This window comes from Lithobates pipiens, unplaced genomic scaffold (assembly GCF_037356315.1).
Source record: "Lithobates pipiens isolate NorthernLeopardFrog02 unplaced genomic scaffold, aLitPip1_a1.2 Scaffold_8, whole genome shotgun sequence".
Classification (NCBI taxonomy): domain Eukaryota; kingdom Metazoa; phylum Chordata; class Amphibia; order Anura; family Ranidae; genus Lithobates; species Lithobates pipiens.
Genome location: NW_027507903.1, coordinates 687,654,779 through 687,678,600, shown reverse-complemented (window position 1 = coordinate 687,678,600; position 23,822 = coordinate 687,654,779). Strand labels below are relative to the sequence as shown.

The 23,822-nt window shown below is 45.2% G+C and overlaps 1 protein-coding gene across 5 annotated transcripts in view; it reads left to right on the top strand.

Moving 5' to 3' along the window:
• LOC143963515 (NACHT, LRR and PYD domains-containing protein 3-like) overlaps positions 1-23,822 on the top strand; it is a 182,835-nt gene that overhangs the window by 93,087 nt on the left and 65,926 nt on the right. For 4 of the 5 annotated variants that reach the window (XM_077473167.1, XM_077473168.1, XM_077473169.1 and 1 more), the window contains exon 7: positions 11,015-11,185. In XM_077473167.1, coding sequence (XP_077329293.1) covers positions 11,015-11,185 — 171 coding nt within the window. Of the gene's footprint in view, positions 1-11,014; positions 11,186-15,393; positions 15,501-23,822 lie in introns of all 5 variants that reach the window. The other variant, XM_077473171.1, reaches the window with a different exon arrangement.

Genomic DNA, 23,822 nt, shown 5'->3' with positions numbered 1-23,822 from the left:
GTACAGAAAGGGGAGGGAGGAACAGGCGTCATAACATGACGCCGGTTTGTTTCCAAGTGATCACTCCGTCATTTGACGGAGCAATCACGTGGTAAACGGCCGCTATGAGCGGCCGTTTACCGTGATGCGCCGGGTCCTATGGACCCGGCGGTCACGGATGCTCTCGAGTGCGCACACCTCGGGGCACGCGAGAGCAGAATTCTGGGAGGCCATTAATTAACGGCCTCTCAGAGTTAAACAACCCCCCTGAAGCCGTTAATCGGCAATGGGCAGTTGTTAAGTGGTTAAAGCTAGATCACTAGCTATATAGGTGAGGTGAATATAGTGGTGTATACTGCAGTCAGGGCACAGACAACAACCACTACACAGCAGCAAGATAGGAAATCAGCCAAAAACGATTGGTGTGTACTGTGTTGAAGGTACACAGAACACCCACTGCTTCAGATGCAAAGTAACACACTACAGGAGGCCGCCTTAAAGGCGGCCTTATATAGTGTGGGGCGTGCACTACACAGCCTGAGCTATGATTGGCCACAGGCAGGATGCCTGTGGCCAACCATTGCTCTCCTCGCTGCTGGCCCTGCGATTGGCCAAGCATGCGGGGTCACAGTGCATGCTTGGCCAATCGTGAGACAGCAATGCATTGCGCCATCGCAGTGCATTGTGGGCCACACGAATTTTGCCGCGAACGGCCCAAACGTTCGGAATTCGGCGAACGCACGAACGACCGATGTTCGAGTCGAACATGCGTTCGACTCGAACACGAAGCTCATCCCTACTCCAGAAATATCATCTGTCATTGTCTCCCTTCTGCAGGATAGGAGTTATAAATCCTGGAAAGTTACCCCTCCCCCATCACTAGAAGAAATAATGAACATCCCCAACTCCCATCCCCTTTATGAGTCCTTGTCTGCCATAAATAGCCTCAAGTCTTCCTCTGCCAATGGCTCTCCCTGCTGTGTCTGAGCCAATGAGGAGGGAGAGAGCCAAGAGAGCCTCTGCTCTTGTGTACATTGCTGGATGGAGATCAGGCTCAGGTAAGTATTGGGGGAAATACATTAACCAGTTCCTGACCAGCCACCACAGTTGTACTGCGGCAGGTTGGCTCTCCTGCTTGAATCACCATCATTGTATGTCGGTCACATGTGTGGGTATGGGGGGTGCACGCCCCCATCCACAGTCCCCACAATGATTGGATTGATTTCAGAACCGATCAGTCTACAGGCCCAGGTCAATGATTTCTGGTCTGGACCTGCTGATCAGTTCTGGTGAATGGCAGACTGTCCTCTACATGTGTAATGTAAACACAGGCAGAGGAAGTGATGTCATCTCCCCTCGTGGAGCCCTTTTAGTTTCCAGCAAGCGAGGAGAAGACATCTACTGTGAGTACACCAACACTACACTGACACCAGGACATGTAGGTACACATTTAACCCCTTGATCACCCCCCCCCCAGTTAACCTTTTCACTCCCTGTCACAGTGTCACCAAGTGCATTTTTCAGATTTTTCACTGGTCACTCTATTGGTGTCCCTAATCAGTGTTAGGGCAGTTAGTGGTAGGCCCAGGTGGGTTTAGGGTACTCCCCATTAACCCCCTAATAAAGGTTTAACCCTCTGATCACCTCCCCGAGTTAACCCTTTCACTCCCTGTCACAGTGTCACTAGTATAATGTACAGATCTCTTGTCGGGTGACATCAGTTTTAGTGTCCGTTAGGGTCAGTGTCAATCCCAGACATCATCAGATTAGTGCCAGGTACACTAACACACACTCACACTATATAGCTCCATTACTAGTATAGTATTTGAACGGATCAATATCTTTGATCTGATCAGATCTATATTAGCGTTCCCAATAGTATAGCATTCCCAAAAATGTGGCGTTATTAGAATCAGCCCAGATACCTGCCAGCACCTGCATTTAGCCCCTCCGCCCAGCCCAGCCCACCCAAGTGCAGTATCAATAGATCACTGTCACTTACAAACACAGCACACAAAACTGCAGTGTTAGCAGAGTCACGCCTGATCCCTGCTAGCATTAACAGTTCATTTTTTGTAGCGATTGAAGCAGTCGCTGACAACCAGGTGCTCTTTTACCTGTGAGTTACACTAGCTGTACCTATACATGTACAGCATTGAAGAGACCACACTGTCAGATTCAGGCTCAGTATACAAACTGGTAGAGATCACCCTGACAGATAGCTCTGATGATGGGGTACTGGTCCCTGCTAAGGTCAGATATACCTGACTGGTGTGGTGGCTAGCACAAGAAGTGTCCCGCAGCCACCAAGAATTCAAAGAAAGGCCCGTAGAGCCCAGAGTTCCCTTCCTGATGTGTTTGCTAATCCTGATTAGCAGCCCATCACTTCTGCAGCGCCTGTACTTCCCCCATTCATTGGCCAGCCCAGAATTCAGGTGGAAACAGCAGATTTTAGTACCCTTGACTAGGGATGAGCCGAACACCCCCCCCAGTTCGGTTCTCACCAGAACTTGCGAACACACAAAAACTTTGTGTGAACATGCAAACACCATTGGGACATGAATCTGAAAAATAAAAACTGTTAATTTTAAAGGCTTATATGTAAGTTATTGCCATAAAAAGTGTTTGGAGACCCGGGTCCTGTCCCAGGGGACATGTATCAATGCAAAAACATTTTTAAAATGGCCATTTTTTCAGGAGCAGTGATTTTAACCAATTACCGACCAGTGCATGACGATATACATCGGCACAATAGCATGACTGTGCGAGTGGGCATATAGGTACGTCCCCTTTAAGATGTGGCATTATGGGTGCCATGTGCTCTGTGCGGGACCCCTGGACTCGATGTTCAATGGTGTCCAGTGATTGTGTCATGGACCAGAAGAACTGGGAGATGCCTATGTAAACAAGTCATTTCCCCATTTTGCCTAGTGACATGACAGAGATCTACTGCTCCCTGTCATTGGGAACAGTGATCGCAGTCTTGTCATAGATAGCTCATCCCCCCATAGATAGAATCTCTCCCTAGGACACACTTAACCCCTTGATTGCCCCCTAGTGTTTAACCTCTTCACTGCCAGTGTCATTTATACAGTAATCAGTGCATTTTTATAGCACTGATTGTTGTATAAATGACAATGCTGCCAAAATAGTGTCAAAAGTGTCCGATGTGTCCGCCATAATGTTACAGTCACAATAAAAATTTGCTGATCGCTGCCATTACTAATAAAATAATAATAAAAATGTCATAATTCTATCCCCTATTTTATTTCCATGGTTTTTATTAAAGAATTACTGATTACATAAGAATTCCATTTACAATCTTAACAGAATAAGTAATACAACAATTATAACAATGAACAGTATGAGGTGGTCTTAATTGTCGCGGGTAATCTACTTTCAAGATTTTCTTGCTCCAACATATATTCTGCTGCTTTAGGAATTACCAGGATCTATCCCATGGTCACAGGGATAAGGGCACCCCCAGACACCCCTTTTGGGGGCACACTGTGTCTTCAGGGGGCACACTCCTCCCTCTATTTTACTTATATAGTCTCATCTACTAAGTACGTACTGAAAATGGAGCCAGGATCACTGGATCTTGAAAGTACCGACACAACAAGGTGAAGTATGAATAAGGAAATGAATAGACAAGATAACAACAAAAAATAAAAATGAAGATGAAAAGTAGCGTCCGCTCAGTGAAGACTATTTCTGAACAGGTCTCTCCTGGGCTTTGGAGAAATTCTTACAAGAAGACCAATTGGACTGATATGCTTGGTATGTCCCCTCTCTGCAAGCTATTATATTTTCATATTCAGCAATCATCTTCACTTTAATTGAAACCTCAATCAGTTTAGGAATTTCGCTGGACTTCCATTTGCTTAGGATAGGATAATAGGATAATAGGATGTGTGTAAATATGGATCTAATGGAGCAGGGATGATCTGCTGTGTTTAAACTCAGAATGGCTTGTTCCACATTAGATTTAACACTTACTTTGTCACTTTTGAAATCAGGTTAAATATATCTGACCAAAATTTACAGAGCAGAGGGCAGACCCAGACCACATGTAAAAGAGCACCTACCTGTCCCCCCCTCCAGCACAGATTGGAATTGTCCCTTGAGAATTTGGCTACAACGTATGGAGTAAAGTACCATCTCAGCATACGTTTCTGATTGAATTCTTCATAGTTTGAGCATCTAGAGTACTTATAGTTGCATTTAATGGCTTTTTCCCATTGAGCTTCTGAGAAAGTCCTTCCCAACTCTGTTTCCCACTTTATTATTGGATTATATTACTGAAAGACATCTTTAGAATGAAGAGAATTATATATTAATGTTATACCTTTAGCTTTGGAGTTGCAGGACTGAAGGAATTTCCATATTTTTCTATGATGGGGATATGTATCACTTTTATGCTTTGAACCAAAGAAGCGATCTGTGTGTAGGTAAAGATTTCTGTGTTTGGGATTCGGAATTTTTGCTGAATGAATGTGAAAGGCCTTATTTTATCCCCTGTGGTGAGATCTGCTATATTACTTATTTTGTTCTCAAGCCATTTATTCAATGCTATGTTAGGGATTAACCATTTGATAGATTCCAGAGGAATGGGGACTTTGACTATTGGGTAATGTGCTGAACCTTCTAAGCTGATCTCAGGCCATGCCCTACACGGTGCTTGAATTGTGGGGTGGTCTGTGGTTGGGTTAGCTGTAGGTATGACAGAGGCCATGAGAAATGAAAGTGGTGAAAGTGATTGAAATCTAGTAAGCTCTAGTTGGCACCATGGTTTGATGACTGGTTTAACGAACCAATTTTTAATCTGGTCAATAACTAGTGCTGTGAAATAATCCTTCAGTATTGACAGGCCCATACCCCCTGCATTTTTATGTTTATTTTGTATGAAAGGAGAACACCTCGCCCTGCTTCCCCCCCCACAAAACTCAACAGTTGTTTTTGTATTGTTGTAAAGAAATTAGCGGGTATTTGAATTGGCAGTGCTCTAAAGACATAACGTATTTTTAGAAGTTTTAGCATTTTATATGCTGCTAACCGTCTGGACCAGGATAGGTAAAACTTTTGAATTCTTGAGAGTTCTTTCTGGCATTTGTCAATGAGTGGTACGTAGTTTTCTTGGTATAATTTAGAGAGTGGACATGTGAGTTTGATACCCAAATAAGTAATGGATGGTGTGGTCCATGGATATGGGAGAATCTCTTGTAAATTATTTTCTACTCTTTTGTTTATTCTTATGCCTAGTATGTTTGATCTCATTGTGTTTACTTTGTAATAGGATATTCTGCCAAATTGTTGGAGAATACTGTGGGCTGCAGGTAGAGATTTGATTGGGTTAGAGAGTGATAATATAACATTGTCAGCAAATAATGTCATTTTATGCTGGTACGATTATGATGCTATGCCTTGTAAGGAGTGGTCAGATCTGATTTTCTCTGCCAAGGGTTCCATTATTAGTGCAAAAATGAATAGAGACATGGGGCAACCCTGCCTCGTTCCGTTCGTGATTTGAAATTATTTGGAGAACATTCCCTCCGTATACACATATGCTGACGGGGAGGAATATAGAGCCAGTGTTGCATCTCGTATCGGGCCGGAGATGCCAAACTTCATCAATACCCCTCTAAGGTACCCCCAGTGTACTTTATCGAAGGCCTTCTCTGCATTCAACGTGAGGAGAAGAGAAGGCCTTCTTTCTTTTTCCGCTATATGTAGAAGATTAAGCATTCTCCTAGTAGCTTCTGTCCTTTGTCAGCCCGACACGAAACCCACCTGATCATAATTTATTAATTGGGACAGTATATTTGTCAATCTGTGTGCTAATAGCTTGGCGTATAACTTCACATCTGCATTTAACAATGAGATGGGCCTGAAGTTTTGTGGCATGTTAGGTTCCTTACCTGGTTTGGGCAGTGTAATAATTGTGGCCATGAGCATTTCTGAGGGAAAACCAGCTACAGCCATGGCAGTGTCAAATACCATTTGTAGGTATGGTGATAAGATGTTACTAAATAACTGATAATATTCTGAAGAGTAACCGTCTGGGCCTGGTGACTTATTATGTGGAAGGATCTTTATCATTTGTTCTATTTCTTGGGTCGTCATTGGTTGGTTCAATTTGTCTAAGTCTGCTTGGGATACAGTAGGTAGATTCACTGATGTCAGGAAGTCCGCAATTATATCATCATTGGGTTGTGGAGTGTCTTGGTCATTTTTAAGATTATACGATGCTTCGTAATAATCACTAAAGGTATCCACAATTTCTTTTGGGTTTGTGACTTTTCTTTTAATTTTAGGGTTCCAAATATAAGATATTTTCTGTGTCGGTATTTTTTCCTTTAGTTGGTTTGCTAATGTTTTCCCAACTTTATTGCCACATCTGTAAGTACGAGCTTTTAAAGAGAAAAGCTGGTGGTTATGTCGGGCTATCAAGTGCGTTCTCAACTTTTGCCTAGTGATGAATAGTGCATCTCTAAGTTTTAGGGAGGGGTTTTGCTTATTAATAATTTCTAAGTGTTTTATCTTAGTCAGTGGCTCGTCCAGTTTTTGTGATGGTTGTTTTTTTAATTTAGCGCTCATCTGAATGAGCAAACCTCTAATATACACTTTATGTGCATTCCACAGTGTGAAGGGATGGCATGGTACAGGAGATGTGAGAGGCTGCGGGCATGGTACAGTACATGGAACAGGAGATGTCAGAGGCTGTGGTCATGGTACAGAATATGTCAAGATGGAGGCTATGGGCATGGTACTGGAGATGTCAGAGGCTGCGGACATGGTACAGGAGATGGCAGAGGCTGTGTGTATGGTAAAGGAGATGTCAGAGGCTTTGGGCATGGTACAAAATATGTCAAGATGGCATAGGCTGTGGTCATGGTACAGGAGAAGTCAGAGGCTGTGGGCATTGTACAGGAGATGTCAAGGCTGTGGGCATGGTACAGAAGATGTCAAGATGGCAGAGGCTGCAAGAATGGTACAGGAGATTTTAGAGGCTGTGGGCATGGTACAGGAGATGTCAGAGGCTGAGTGTATGGTAAAGGAGATGTCAGAGGCTGTTGGCATGGTACAGAAGATGTCAAGATGGCAGAGGCTGCAAGAATGGTACAGGAGATTTTAGAGGCTGTGGGTATGGTACAGGAGATGTCAGAGGCTGTGTGTATGGTAAAGGAGATGTCAGAGGCTGTGGGCATGGTACAAAATATGTCAAGATGGCAGAGACTGTGACCATGGTACAGGAGATGTCAGAGGCTGTGGGCATGGTACAGGAGATGTCAAGGCTGTGGGCATGGTACAGAAGATGTCAAGATGGCAGAGGCTGTGGGCATGGTATCAGAGGTGTCAAGATGGCAGAGGCTGCGGACATGGTACAGGAGATGGCAGAGGCTGCGGGCATGGTACAGGAGATGTCAAGATGGCAGAAGCTGTGGGTATGGTACAGGATATGTCTGAGGCTGTGGGCATGTAATAGAAGATGTCAAGAAGGTAGAGGCTGTGGGCATGGTACAGGAGTTGTGAGAGGCTGTGGTCATGGTACAGGAGATGTCAAGGCTGTGGGCATCGTACAGAATATGTCAAGATGGCAGAGGCTGTGGGCATGGTACAGGAGATGTCAGAGGCTGTGTGTATGGTAAAGGAGATGTTGGAGGCTCTGGGCATGGTACAGAATATGTCAAGATGGCAGAGGCTGTGGTCATGGTACAGGAGATGTCAGAGGCTGTGGGTATTGTACAGGGCATGTCAAGGCTGTGGGCATGGTACAGAATATGTCAAGATGGCAAAGGCTGTGGTCATGGTACAGGAGATACAAAAATACTGAGCCAAAACTAAAAGTGGGACTTTATATGAGGCCATATCAACTATGTACATACACCTCCATCCCCAATATCTTGAAAAATAAAAAAATAAAGAAAAGTGGGACTTTATATGAAGCACTTCACTAGACCGAATGAGCCAATCAATATACACATTGTTTATTATCAAAAGTCATACACATATATACCACCATAGATAATAAAGTGATGTAACAATAAAATAATGGATCTCAATTGATAAATATAGACATTACATAGTATTACATGATTAGTTCAATATAGAAACATTGTTTTAAAAAAATCCTAAATATCAATAAATAAAGTCTAACCATTTCATGATAATGCACAATCAATTCAATATAGTGCGTGTGTGTGTGTATGTATGTATGTATGTATGTATGTATGTATATATATATATATATATATATATATATATATATATATATATATATATATATATATATATATATATATATATATATATATATATATACTTTTAGTATGTAGACCAAGGTATACATAATAGTAACATTAAAACGTTAACAATGTTAACGTTAACATGTTAATGCTAAAGAGAACGTTAGTCCGCTAAGAGCAGGCTAACATGCAGTTACTAATGGCAACAATAAATAAATCTAAATTAATTGATTCCGGTTTAAATAACTTAACCAGTTTTATCAAAAATAGAAAAAACCTGTGCAGTTCATAAAAATAATGGTTCTCAATCTAATATAATTAATTGTGTACCCACAGACAATAAGACAAACCGGACATATATAAAACAACACAAAACACTTCTCAGGTCCAGACAAATTGCTTTAGTCCATTGCAACCCACGTATTAGATTACCTACGTGGGTTGCAATGGACTAAACAGGGTCAAAATTCCCTATTTCTTCCAATAACTAAACGGTTAATCAATGGACTGAATCAATATTGAGTGGGGGAAGGGAGAGAGGGGATGAGGTAGATAGCTGAAAAATTATGTGTTCAATTCAGACAAATCCTAACTGTAGTTAGTGCTAATAATATTGCTATGATAGTCACATGTCTCCATCCCTTGGTGCTGGAAAGGTTAAACAATGTACAATAGTCTAGCGATAGAAAAAGCCAATGCACAGTAGGAAATCCCGTCCAATCCGTGGCATTTAATTGTAACAGCCTTCTATTTAATCACTTCACCACACTTCCAATGCACATTACAAAGTGGTTGGCCGACTTATAATGTTTCAACAACTGGCAACAAGTTAGTTCCTTTATTTAGGCAGACAAAGTAGCAAGGCAGAATGACATTACTAGTCTCTGATGTGAATAAACAGATAAGATTATCAGCTGCTATTTCAAAAGGCAACTCAAGTCAGATGCTGGTCAGTGAGTGTTAAAGAGGAAGTAAAGGCTATTTTAAAAAAAAATGCAACCTGCAAGGCAAAGGCATAATGAGCTAGTATGCATAGCATACTAGCTCATTATGAATAACTTACCTGAGAACAAAGCCCCCGAAGCTGTCCTCCGTCTTCATGTTCAGCTGCCATGTATCCTGGAGTGACTTCCGGGTTTTGCTGCTCCAGCGCTGTGATTCACCGGAGCCGCAATGACGTCACTCCCATGTATGCGCACAGGAGCCGACACGAGCGGCATATCGCCATGATCTGCGGCATTCCCAGTGCGCCTGCGTGCCGCTGTCTATAGCGCATACGCCGTAGACAGTGGGGGCTGTCTTTTTGTAAATATCTCCTAAACTGTATAGGTTTAGGAGATATTTATTGGACCTACAGGTAAGCCTTAATCTAGGCTTACCTGTAGGTCAAAGTGGTTTGTAAGGCCGCGTACACACGGTCGGACTGTTCGCCCAACTTTGTCCGCTAAACAGTGTTTCAGCGGACAGTCCGCTCGTGTGTGGGCTTCAGCGGACAGTTTCAGCGGACAGTCTGACGAACAAAGTTTTTCGGAATTCCCGTTAGACAGTCCGCTGAAACTTGGTTTGAGCGGACAGTCCGCTCGTGTGTAGGCTTGTTCGTCAAACTAAGTCTCGCGCATGCTCAGAAAGAATTTACACGGCGAAGGTTGCATTGCAGTGTATAGAACGTCGTATTTTTCATCCCGTCGTACGTGCTGTTCACGTCATCGCGCACGGTTTCAGCGGACTGTTCGTTCATCGTGTGTGGTCAAGTCCGCTCATGCTAATTTTGAGCGGACTGTTTGTCAAACTGTTTGACGAACAAAGTTGGGCGAACAGTCCGCCCGTGTGTACGCGGCCTAAGGGTTTACAACCACTTTAATATGTATATCAGTACCACAGTCACCCGAGAATCACGGTGTCGGCATCCACTGCAGTATCCGTCTGTAAATCACCTGGCTGCCTTTCAGCTGGTATCCCGTATGTTGGAAAGTAAAGTAGATCTCCTCCAGTCATATATCTGCCAATATATGCTGATAGTATCACACTGACACTGCATCAGTTGTTATCTCATGCAGTGTCAGTGTGATACTATCGGCATATTGTGGCAGATATATGACTGGAGGCGATCTACTTTACTTTACAACATTGACTAAAATTGAGTTTATTGGATTTTTCTCATAACAAAAAGTAGGGATATCATTTTTTTCAATATTTTTTGTCTTTTTTCATTTATATTACAAAAAATTAAATTCCCAGAGCTGATAAAACACCACCAAAATAAAGCTCTATTTGTAGGAAAAAAGGACACAAATGTTGTTTGTGTACAGCATTGCATGACCGCACAATTACCAGATAAAGCAGCGCAGTGCCAAATTGTAAAAAGTGCTCTGGTCATTAAGGGGGTAAAACCTTTCGGGGCTGAAGTGGTTAAGTGGAATATTGGGGTCACTGGGGGATCCACCATCAGAAATTCTGCTGTTTTATTTCATAAACCCCCCAGATCCTTTCCTTTATCTATCAATTTCAGAAGCCCCTGTATGAGACACTGTGTGAGGTCCTGCTTAATAACCGGGTACATAAGGGGGTGACAGAGCTGTCACAGCGCCCCCTCTTTATACTGTGTAGACAAGTACTACAACAGCTTCACCTTTATCAGCTTCCCTAATAAGAAGATCTTTCCTCTGTATAACATTCTGTATATCCTGATATTCCGCTCTAGTGATGTTATGTTACTTTTCACTAAATGGGGATAATTCCTCATATTCATCTTATAATATAATATCATGTGTCTGGATTTGTCTCTGCAGGTTGGGGAGATGTGGTGTGACTTCCTCCGGCTGGGATAATCTTCGATCCATTCTTATCAATAATCGATCCCTCACCACACTGTATTTATCAGATAATAATCTGGAAGACTCTGGAATAAAACTTCTATGTGTGGGGCTCAGAGATCCTGGCTGTACTCTGCAGAGTCTGTGGTGAGAATTATCCTATAAATGATATAATATTCTGCAGGATTCTGGTATAAATCTTCTATGTGAGGGATCCAGACATGTCACCTAGATGAAAGTTATACAAAGGCAGACTTCTGATTGGCCGGTTACACTGGGACTTCCCATCATAGTCCTTCAGGTCACTCACTGTTATTGGCTTTCATCCCCTCCCCCCTCCACTGACTATCAGACTTTGGCTGGGGTCACACTGGAGGTCACAGCGGGTCACAGCAGGGGGTCCGGTGCGTCTCCATTCACCATTTCAGGTCCGATTTCTGTCTGAATTTTGGGCTGAATTCGGACCTGAAACAGACCAGAAGACGCACAGGACTCCGTATTCTCTTCATTCAGTGGCCAATCATAGACAGATGGTCCTCAATTAGAATCTGGAAGGACAGAGCGAGTCTCTAGACCAGAAGTGACCCCTAGATGCCAATAAAATCCCCCCATCCTTGTAGATATAAAATTGTCACCTCACTGAGCCTCAAAGAGAAGTCCTAGTCATTTCATCTACAAGCCCAGCAGGGGACGAGGCCGATACAGGGAGAAGACCCCGAACTGTCTGCCAGACATTGATTTATATCAGAGATCAGAGGAATCTATTTTATCTCTCATACAAAATAAAATATTAGTTGCAGAGAGATGGAAATAATTGCCCCCGATTGTAGACATGTTGGGGTACATGTACATATAACATTGTATGTGTAGTGAGGATAGAATCCAGGAGAACCCCCAGAATGGTTCTATGGGGTCTGATCACACCAGACAAGCTCTGATTGGTCTTGTTGGGATCAGACTGACATGCCGGTGTTGGAAATCCAATCCTCATCCATCAGAACTATTCATGGTCCATTTAGTTCTGGTTCCTTCAGAACACAGGACCGGCTTGTGGCTGGGCAGGGAACACCCCCCAGGGTTGATTGGCTGATGGCTAAACTCCACCCACATCCATAAATTGAGGATCCTGAGATATGGTCGGGGTGATTCCCATGGTGCCGGTCTAACCGGTGAATAGCGGATGTTCCTGACATGTTCCTGTCACAGGATAATCCTCAGAAAAAGTTTATTTCTGTTTTATTCTCACAGCCAGACTGTGTCTGTCCTTTTGTCTTTGTTGTATTTTCTCTCATTCTTTATCTTTCTACATATTTTATACACTAAATAACAAACTAGTGTAGCTCTGCTCTATATTACACAGACAGACAACCTACCTGCAGACAGAGGTAAGTGTTACCACAACCCCAGTGTTACTATACGGCTGTGTAACTATGTAACAAACCACCTAACCACCTGATCCTGATACTTCCAAATAATAATTACACAACAAAAATGATAATACAAAGCAAATACTACATAGAATATATGTCTGCTACTACCACAACCTCAGTGCTGGAACAATGTGCTGCAGAATAATGAATTGCTATTAATACACTTTATACAGAAAACTAACAACTTTATCCCGGTAATTGTAGAAATGGAGTCGGTGAGGATTTCCTCTCAGTAGTGCCACATCCAAAAACTTGTTAGAAACAAAATAAATACCCCTAAGGGGGACTTTTATGGCACTTGTATATATAAAGTGGTGCTCCGGAGAAATGTGACTTTGTAGATAAATCTCCCCCTATAATCCTCATGATTCATGTATTCTAGTAAAGGTTACGCTGTAATCCAAGGGCCGCTTTCTATTTTTGCAGCATTGATTTCTTACTTCTGTAAGTCCCAGCAGGCCGCCGCCATCTCATGTGTGGGCATCTGAAGCCAGACTGTATCTCTTCCTGTATTCCATGGTTACCCAGCATGCACCTCCAGATCTCGCACATGCTCAGAGCAGCACGAGCCGTGTAATAGGTTGTAGGTCAGGTTTCCATAGCAACCGCAATGTCAGAGGAAGTTCCCGCCCCTTAGCTATGGAAACCTCCCCTCCCCCTCCAGGAAGCAGAAAGTTTATCTACATTTACAAAGATTATAAATCTTGAAATAGAAAAACCTCCTGCAAAAGGAAATTACTTTATAAAAGATGATAATTGTAAATTATATCCCTTGTTTATGTGCAGATGTGTGTGTGTATAAATATATATAACATCTACACAGAAAGAGGGATATCATTTACAATTAGCATTGTTTAAAAAGGTATTACCTTTTCCAGATGCTGCCCCATGATACTGCCACCACCAAAATTGCCCCATCCTATTACCCCATAAAAATTGCCCCATCATATTACCCCAATCAAAAATGCCCCATCGTATTGCCCCCACCAAAAATGCCCCATCATATTGCCCCTATTAAAATTGCCCCTTTATACTGGCACCATCAAAATTTCCTCATCAAAACTGCCCCATCAAAATTGCCCCATTATATTGCCCCCATCCAAATTGCCTCACAATATTACCCCATGAAAACTGCCCCATCCTATTGCCCCTTTAAAATTGCCCCATAATGCTCCCACCATCAAAATTGCCCCATCAAACCTGCCCCCATCAAAATTGCCCCATCAAAATGTCCTCATCCTATTGCCCCATCAAAATTACCCTCATCATACTGCCACCATCAAACTTGCCCCATAATATTGCCCCATCATACAGCCACAATCAAAACTGCCCCATCATATTGCCCCCATCAAAATTGCCCCATCATTCTGCCACCATCAAAATTGCCACAATCAAAACTTCCCGATTATACTGCCCCATCAAAATTTCCCCATCATACTGCCACCATCCATCAAAACTGCCCCATCCTGTTGCCCCAATCACAATTGCCCCATAATACTGCCACCATCAAAATTGTCCCATCAAACTTGCCCCATCAAATTTCCCCATGAAATTGCCCCATTATACTGCCACCATCAAATTGCCCCATCAAATTGCCCCATCAAAACTACCTCATCATTTTGCCACCATCAAAATTGCCTCATCATACTGCCACCATCAAAATTGCCCCATCAAAACTGTCCCATCATACTGCCACCATCAAAATTGACCCATCCTATTGCTGCTTTTGTAAAGTTAAAAACTTTTTACTTCACCAGTATTGGTACATCCCAATCCTGAATTACCGTTTATAGTGGAAGTGGATGCTTCGGACTCTGCCGTGGGAGCTATCCTCTCTCAACGACGTGGTGAAAAGATGCAGCTTCATCCTTGCGCTTTCTTCTCTCATTTAATGTCTCTCATTTTGCTCCTCCCATGAACTTCCTGATATAAGCCATGTCTCTGCACTTCCTCCTTGCCAGAATATTGTGCTATCTCCAGCCTGTATCTCGCTCCCGTCTTCTCTGCTGCTGCTTTATATTTGCTACTGCTCGTTATCGACCCTTGGCTTGTTCCACGACTACGCTTCTGCCTGATCCCAATCTGCAACAACTCGTTACCGACCTTTTGGCTTGCTTACTGACCACGCTTCTGTTTGATCCTTACCTGCTCATCCACTATTGAACCCCGGCTTGCTCACCTCCTGGTGGGGCGATTCTGAGGACCACGACCTGGTACTAACACGCAGCTAAATCCATCTCTACCATCTGGAGCTCTGGTGAAGACCGGTTAGTACTTAGACTCCGCACCTCAGGTGAGCCTGTGTCATCTGCCAGGGTGACTGCCTGTGCTCCTATCCTGCTGGTTAGTGGTAGTCCTGCAAATGCTATAGCAATTGGTCTTCGAGCCTGACCCCTGATCGTGACACTCTAATATATCCCAGAAGTCTCAGCACTAAAGGCTGGAAATGTATATCCACCCCTCCCCCTACATTCTCTATAAGGGATCTTATTCCTGCCACAATCCGGTGACCTTCAATGGGAACTCCTGATTGGTGGACTTTAGGAAGGTGATGGAATATTGGGGTCACTGGGGTATCCACCATCAGAAATTCTGCTGTTTTATTTCATAAACCCCCCAGATCCTTTCCTTTATCAATTTCAGAAGCCCCTGTATGAGACACTGTGTGAGGTCCTGCTTAATAACCAGGTACATAAGGGGGTGACTGAGCTGTCACAGCGCCCCCTCTATATACTGTGTAGACATAAGTACTACAACAGCTTCACCTTTATCAGCTTCCCTAATAAGAAGATCTTTCCTCTGTATAACATTCTGTATATCTTGATATTCCGCTCTAGTGATGTTATGTTACTTTTCACTAAATGGGAATAATTCCTCATATTCATCTTATAATATAATATCATGTGTCTGGATTTGTCTCTGCAGGTTGCATGGATGTGGTGTGACTTCCTCCGGCTGTGATGATCTCCGATCCATTCTTATCAATAATCGATCCCTCACCACTAGGGATGAGCCGAACACCCCCCGGTTCGGTTCGCACCAGAACTTGCGAACGACCCCCGCGTTCGGCACGAACGTTAGAACCCCATTGAAGTCTATGGGACTCGAACGTTCGAATTGGAAAGTGCTAATTTTAACGGCTAATATGCAAGATAGTGTGCTAAAAAGGGTTTGGCGATCTGCCTCCTGCCTCAGGGGACATGGGTCACTGCAAAAAAAAGTTTTAAAAACTACCGTTTTGGCGGGAGCACTGATTTTAATGACGATTAAAGTGAAAAAAAAAAGTGAAATATTCCTTTAAATATGGTGCCTGGGGGGTGTCTATAGTATGCCTGTGAAGTGCCACGTGTTTCCCGTGTTTAGAAAAGTCCCTGCACAAAATGACATTAAACGGAAATAACACCATTTAAAACTGCTTGCGGTTTTAATGTTATATCTGGTTCCTGCAATATGGTTGAAAATCATTCAGAAAAATGGCATGGGTAGCCCTCCCTGCCCATTACCAGCCTATTTGGGTCTTGTACGCATATTAAGGGGAACCCCGTACCCATATTAAAAAAAGGAAATGCGTGGGGCCCCCAGGCCCTATATACTCAGAACAGCAGTATACAGGCGGTGCAAACAAGACAGGGACTGTGTAGGTTTGTTGTGTTAAGTTGAATCTGTTTGTAATTTTCAACTGGTACATTTTTAAAGTGTAGCTTCAGTCAAAAAAACTATTTTTAAGCTTTTTGGAAAACATAGGGAAGGATTATCACCCCTGTATAATTTGTTTTGTCGTCCATCTTTTTTCATCTCACTTGCTGTTGTCTCCTTCCGTTTGCAAGTAGGAGATGTTTGTAAATTGGATGTTTGAAAGTAGGGGCCTGCCCTATATGCTCTGCAGAAATGGCGGAACAAGGTGTTGGTTTTGCAACAACATTGTAAGCCTTCAAAGTGACTCTTGGTGGCCGCTGGAGCGCCCTGCTGTGAACGATTATATCAAGAATTGTAATTACATGCCATTGTTGATCAGTGGTAGAAAAATTGACCTTTGGTGGTTGTGGTGCTGGTGCCACAACACTATAAGTCCTCACAGTTACTCTGGGTGGGCACAGGAAGGGGCCCTCCTGTGAAATATTATATCAAGAATTGTAATTACATGTCCCTGTTAAACAGGGGCAGAAAAATTGGGCCTTAGGCACTGGTGCCATCACACTGCAACCTCTGCCATACACTCTAGTTTTTTTGCAGGAATTAGCCCTGCTGCAAAGCATTGCATCAAAAATTGTACTTAAACGCCCCTGTTAAACAGGGGCAGAAAAATTGGGCCTTAGGCACTGGTGCCATCACACTGCAACCTCTGCCATACACTCTAGTTTTATTGCAGGAATTAGCCCTGCTGCAAAGCATTGCATCAAAAATTGTACTTAAACGCCCCTGTTGAACAGGGGCAGAAAAATTGGGCCTTAGGCACTGGTGCCATCACACTGCAACCTCTGCCATACACTCTAGTTTTATTGCAGGAATTAGCCCTGCTGCAAAGCATTGCATCAAAAATTGTACTTAAACGCCCCTGTTAAACAGGGGCAGAAAAATTGGGCCTTAGGCACTGGTGCCATCACACTGCAACCTCTGCCATACACTCTAGTTTTATTGCAGGAATTAGCCCTGCTGCAAAGCATTGCATCAAAAATTGTACTTAAACGCCCCTGTTAAACAGGGGCAGAAAAATTGGGCCTCAGGCACTGGTGCCATCACACTGCAACCTCTGCCATACACTCTAGTTTTATTGCAGGAATTAGCCCTGCTGCAAAGCATTGCATCAAAAATTGTACTTAAACGCCCCTGTTAAACAGGGGCAGAAAAATTGGGCCTCAGGCACTGGTGCCATCACACTGCAACCTCTGCCATACACTCTAGTTTTATTGCAGGAATTAGCCCTGCTGCAAAGCATTGCATCAAAAATTGTACTTAAACGCCCCTGTTAAACAGGGGCAGAAAAATTGGGCTGCTGGCATCACCCAGAACCAAAAATGTTCTTCCAACATATCAGCGGAGGAGGAAGAGGATAGACAATCAACATAACAGGACAGTCACTCAGCATCAGCATAGGCAGTCTTGAAGGGATGTGGTATTTCAAAAAAAATTATTCGGTTACATCAGCTTCAGGTGCTTGGTAGCTGTGGGTGATCCAAGACTGATTCATCTTGATGAAGGTCAGTCGATCAACTGATTCGGTGGACAGGCGCACCCTGTGATCGGTAACGAAGCCACCAGCAGCACTGAAGGTGCGTTCCGAAAGAACGCTGGATGCAGGACAGGCCAGTAGCTCAATTGCATACTGTGCAAGCTCTGGCCAGTGATCCATCCTCAAGACCCAGTAAGCCAGAGGATTTTCAGTGGGAAAGGTGTCCAAGTCTGACCTTGCCCCTAGGTATTCCTGCACCATGTAAATTAGACGCTGGCGATGGGTGCTGGAACCAATCATACCTTGGGGCTGCGGACTAAAAAATTGTCTGAACGCATCAGTCAGACGGCCACCTTCTCCACCGCTCCTTCTGACTGATGCCTCAGCAACACGTTGTCCAGGACCAGGAGTTTGTGATCTCCCAGTCTCTGGGAACGCGTTGCACAGAGCTTTCTGCAAGGCCTCCCGGAGATGTCTCATCCTCTGCTCCCTCTGCGATGGCAAGATAAGGTCGGCAACCTTACCCTTGTACCGTGGATCAAGGAGAGTGGCCAGCCAGTAATGGTCCCTCTCCTTGATCCGAAGAATACGAGGATCCTTCCGCAGGCTTTGCAGGACCAGGGAGGCCATGCAGCGTAGGTTAGCTGAGGCATTCGGTCCGGAGTCCTCTGGGTCACTAAGGACAACATGATCCGCAGCTACCTCCTCCCAGCCACGTACAAGTCCACGTGTTTCTTGGGACTGTAAATCATCCCTATAAGACTGCTGCTGCTGATGCTGAGTGCCAGCCTCCACCTCCATGCTGACACAATCATCCTCCTCCTCCTCTTCCTCCTCCTCACCCTCTTCCTGTGTGATGGGTGGCACAGCAGGAACACTGTCTGGATAAAGGGGGCCTTGAGAGGCAAGGAAGTCCTCCTCTTCCTGCCTCTGTTCTGCCTCAAGTGCCCTGTCCATTATTCCACGCAGCGTATGCTCCAAGAGGTGGACAAGAGGTATAGTGTCACTGATGCATGCACTGTCACTGCTCACCATCCTTGTGGCCTCCTCAAACGGTGACAGGACAGTGCATGCATCCCTGATCATGCCCCACTGGCGTGGTGAGAAAAAACCAAGCTCTCCTGACCCTGTCCTGGTGCCGTAGTCGCACAGGTACTCATTGATGGCCCTCTGCTGCGTGTGCAGCCGCTGCAGCATGGCCAATGTTGAGTTCCATCTGGTGGGCATGTCACATATAAGGCGGTTCTTGGGCAGGTTCAACTCCTTTTGGAGCTCAGCCAGCCGAGCACAGGCATTAAATGATCGGCGGAAATGCACACAGACTCTCCTGGCCTGTTTCAGGACATCCTGTAAGCCAGGGTACCTGCCCAAGAACCGCTGCACCACCAGGTTAAGGACGTGAGCTACACAGGGCACATGGGTCAGTTGTCCCTGTCGGAGGGCGGAGAGGAGGTTGGTGCCATTGTCGCAAACCACCATTCCTGGCTTAAGCTGGCGTGGCGTCAACCACCTCTCGGCCTGCCCCTGCAGAGCTGATAAAACATCCGCCCCAGTGTGGCTCCTGTCCCCCAAACAAACCAGCGCAAGCACGGCATGGCATCGTTTTGCCTGCGTACTTGCGTAGCCCCTGCAACGCCTACGGAGCACCGCTGGTTCTGAGGACAGAGCACTGGAAGAGGCTGTGGAGGAAGAAGAAGAGGAGGGGGTGGAGGAGAGAGGTGTGTCACAACCAATAGTAGCATTTTGGAGGCGTGGTGGCGGAACAACCTCCAATACTACTGCACCTTGTCCTGCATCCTTCCCAGCAGCCAGAAGAGTGACCCAATGGGCCGTGAAAGACAGGTAACGTCCCTGTCCATGCCTGCTGGACCATGAGTCAGCGGTAATATGCACCTTACCGCTGACCGCCCTGTCCAGCGAGGCAAGGACATTGCCTTCCACATGCCGGTAGAGAGCCGGAATTGCCTTCCGTGAGAAAAAGTGGCGTTTGGGGACCTGCCACTGAGGAACCGCACATTGTACAAACTCACGGAAGGGGGCCGAATCTACCAACTGAAAAGGCAGCAGTTGAAGTGCTAGCAATTTAGCCAAGCTAGCATTCAACCGCTGGGCATGTGGATGGCTGGGAGTAAATTTCTTCCGCCGGTCCAGCAGCTGGGGCAGGGACATTTGTCTGCTATAATCGGACGTGGATGTACCACTAGCAGAGTTCCCGGAAGCACTTGGCTGTGACACACCTAATTCTACACCTTCATTCCTCTCAGAGCAGGTTTCAGAGAGGACTGAAGGTCTAGTGGGGTTGGAGATGCCAGCTGATGAGGAGCAAGAAGAGGTCCGCTTTGTTCTTTGGTGTGGGTCTTTGAGGTATGCTTGCCAACGAGCTGCATGGCAGGTCAACATATGTCTGGTCAAGCATGTGGTGCCCAAGCGGCTGATGTTTTGGCCACGTGAGATACGCTTGAGACATATGTTGCAAATAGCAGCGGTGCGATCTGATGCACTCGTCTCAAAAAAGGCCCACACCAAAAAACTTTTAGAATAACGCGCAGAGGAAGCGCTCTGCGCAGAGGAAGCGCTCTGCGCAGGCGGAGCTCTGCGGTGTGATTCAGTCGGTGTGCTGCCCCTAAGCTGGCCCCCGGAGGGCATCCTGCCTCGTTGGACATGTGCCTCCTCCTCCTCCTCTTCCTCCTCCCTCCTTCCAGGCACCCACGTGGAGTCAGTGCCCTCATCATCCCCTCCCTCTTCATCGCTGTAGCAAACCTGGCAGTATGCTGCAGCTTGTGGAACATTACTGCCAGATTGCTGTCCTTCTTGAGCATCCCCTCTCTCTGTGCTCACGCTACTGCCTTCCTCTAGCTGAGTGTCATCATCAGAGCCCACCAAACACTGGGCATCCTCCTGGAGCATGTACCCAACACTGTGCTCAAAGAGTTCAGGAGACTCCTCAGGAGGACGTGGTGGGTCTAGGGAAGGAGTCACTGATGATGACATTGAGAGGAGGGACGACGATGTGTTGGCAGCTGCTTTTCTACTACCCTGAGACTGGGTGAGAGAGGATGAGGAGGATGAAGAGGGCTTGGTCATCCACTCTACCAAGTCGTTGGCATGTTGCGGTTCAACATGTCCAGCTGCAGAAAAGAAGGACAAGCATGTCCCATGGCCACGTGCTGATGACAATGCACCGCGTCCCCGACCAGCACTGTTGTCTCTAGACACAGAGCCTGCTTGCCCTCTTTTATCGGCTCGCGCCTGTCTGCCTCTCCTTGCTGGCCTTCCAGACATGGTAATGGCCTGAAGGGAGTTGGGTAAAACAGTAGTTGGGTAGTTTATATTGTGCTGGAGGCACACAACACCCACTAACTCCTGCAGATGCCTTTTTTATAGAACAGCAGAGTTAAAGGGGTATATACAGATGTATACTGTGCTGTGCTGGAGGCACAGACAACTTCCAATAACTCCAGCAAATGCCAATCGGGCCCAAATACAGAACAGCTATGTAGGTGGATAATAGCGGTATGAACTGGGTACAGAGCAGGCACACAGCACGCACTATCTCCTGAGTGACACTGCTGACTGCAAGCTCTATTGTTAAAGATGGACCACTAGCTATATAGGTGAGGTGAATATCACGGTGTATACTGCGGTCAGGGCACGCAGACAATAACAAGAAAACAGCAGAGTTAAAGGGGTATATACAGATGTATACTGTGCTGTGCTGGAGGCACAGACAACTTCCAATAACTCCAGCAAATGCCAATCGGGCCCAAATACAGAACAGCTATGTAGGTGGATAATAGCGGTATGTACTGGGTACAGAGCAGGCACACAGCACGCACTATCTCCTGAGTGACACTGCTGACTGCAAGCTCTATTGTTAAAGATGGACCACTAGCTATATAGGTGAGGTGAATATCACGGTGTATACTGCGGTCAGGGCACGCAGACAATAACAAGAAAACAGCAGAGTTAAAGGGGTATATACAGATGTATACTGTGCTGTGCTGGAGGCACAGACAACTTCCAATAACTCCAGCAAATGCCAATCGGGCCCAAATACAGAACAGCTATGTAGGTGGATAATAGCGGTATGTACTGGGTACAGAGCAGGCACACAGCACGCACTATCTCCTGAGTGACACTGCTGACTGCAAGCTCTATTGTTAAAGATGGACCACTAGCTATATAGGTGAGGTGAATATCACGGTGTATACTGCGGTCAGGGCACGCAGACAATAACAAGAAAACAGCAGAGTTAAAGGGGTATATACAGATGTATACTGTGCTGTGCTGGAGGCACAGACAACTTCCAATAACTCCAGCAAATGCCAATCGGGCCCAAATACAGAACAGCTATGTAGGTGGATAATAGCGGTATGAACTGGGTACAGAGCAGGCACACAGCACGCACTATCTCCTGAGTGACACTGCTGACTGCAAGCTCTATTGTTAAAGATGGACCACTAGCTATATAGGTGAGGTGAATATCACGGTGTATACTGCGGTCAGGGCACGCAGACAATAACAAGAAAACAGCAGAGTTAAAGGGGTATATACAGATGTATACTGTGCTGTGCTGGAGGCACAGACAACTTCCAATAACTCCAGCAAATGCCAATCGGGCCCAAATACAGAACAGCTATGTAGGTGGATAATAGCGGTATGTACTGGGTACAGAGCAGGCACACAGCACGCACTATCTCCTGAGTGACACTGCTGACTGCAAGCTCTATTGTTAAAGATGGACCACTAGCTATATAGGTGAGGTGAATATCACGGTGTATACTGCGGTCAGGGCACGCAGACAATAACAAGAAAACAGCAGAGTTAAAGGGGTATATACAGATGTATACTGTGCTGTGCTGGAGGCACAGACAACTTCCAATAACTCCAGCAAATGCCAATCGGGCCCAAATACAGAACAGCTATGTAGGTGGATAATAGCGGTATGTACTGGGTACAGAGCAGGCACACAGCACGCACTATCTCCTGAGTGACACTGCTGACTGCAAGCTCTATTGTTAAAGATGGACCACTAGCTATATAGGTGAGGTGAATATCACGGTGTATACTGCGGTCAGGGCACGCAGACAATAACAAGAAAACAGCAGAGTTAAAGGGGTATATACAGATGTATACTGTGCTGTGCTGGAGGCACAGACAACTTCCAATAACTCCAGCAAATGCCAATCGGGCCCAAATACAGAACAGCTATGTAGGTGGATAATAGCGGTATGAACTGGGTACAGAGCAGGCACACAGCACGCACTATCTCCTGAGTGACACTGCTGACTGCAAGCTCTATTGTTAAAGATGGACCACTAGCTATATAGGTGAGGTGAATATCACGGTGTATACTGCGGTCAGGGCACGCAGACAATAACAAGAAAACAGCAGAGTTAAAGGGGTATATACAGATGTATACTGTGCTGTGCTGGAGGCACAGACAACTTCCAATAACTCCAGCAAATGCCAATCGGGCCCAAATACAGAACAGCTATGTAGGTGGATAATAGCGGTATGTACTGGGTACAGAGCAGGCACACAGCACGCACTATCTCCTGAGTGACACTGCTGACTGCAAGCTCTATTGTTAAAGATGGACCACTAGCTATATAGGTGAGGTGAATATCACGGTGTATACTGCGGTCAGGGCACGCAGACAATAACAAGAAAACAGCAGAGTTAAAGGGGTATATACAGATGTATACTGTGCTGTGCTGGAGGCACAGACAACTTCCAATAACTCCAGCAAATGCCAATCGGGCCCAAATACAGAACAGCTATGTAGGTGGATAATAGCGGTATGTACTGGGTACAGAGCAGGCACACAGCACGCACTATCTCCTGAGTGACACTGCTGACTGCAAGCTCTATTGTTAAAGATGGACCACTAGCTATATAGGTGAGGTGAATATCACGGTGTATACTGCGGTCAGGGCACGCAGACAATAACAAGAAAACAGCAGAGTTAAAGGGGTATATACAGATGTATACTGTGCTGTGCTGGAGGCACAGACAACTTCCAATAACTCCAGCAAATGCCAATCGGGCCCAAATACAGAACAGCTATGTAGGTGGATAATAGCGGTATGTACTGGGTACAGAGCAGGCACACAGCACGCACTATCTCCTGAGTGACACTGCTGACTGCAAGCTCTATTGTTAAAGATGGACCACTAGCTAT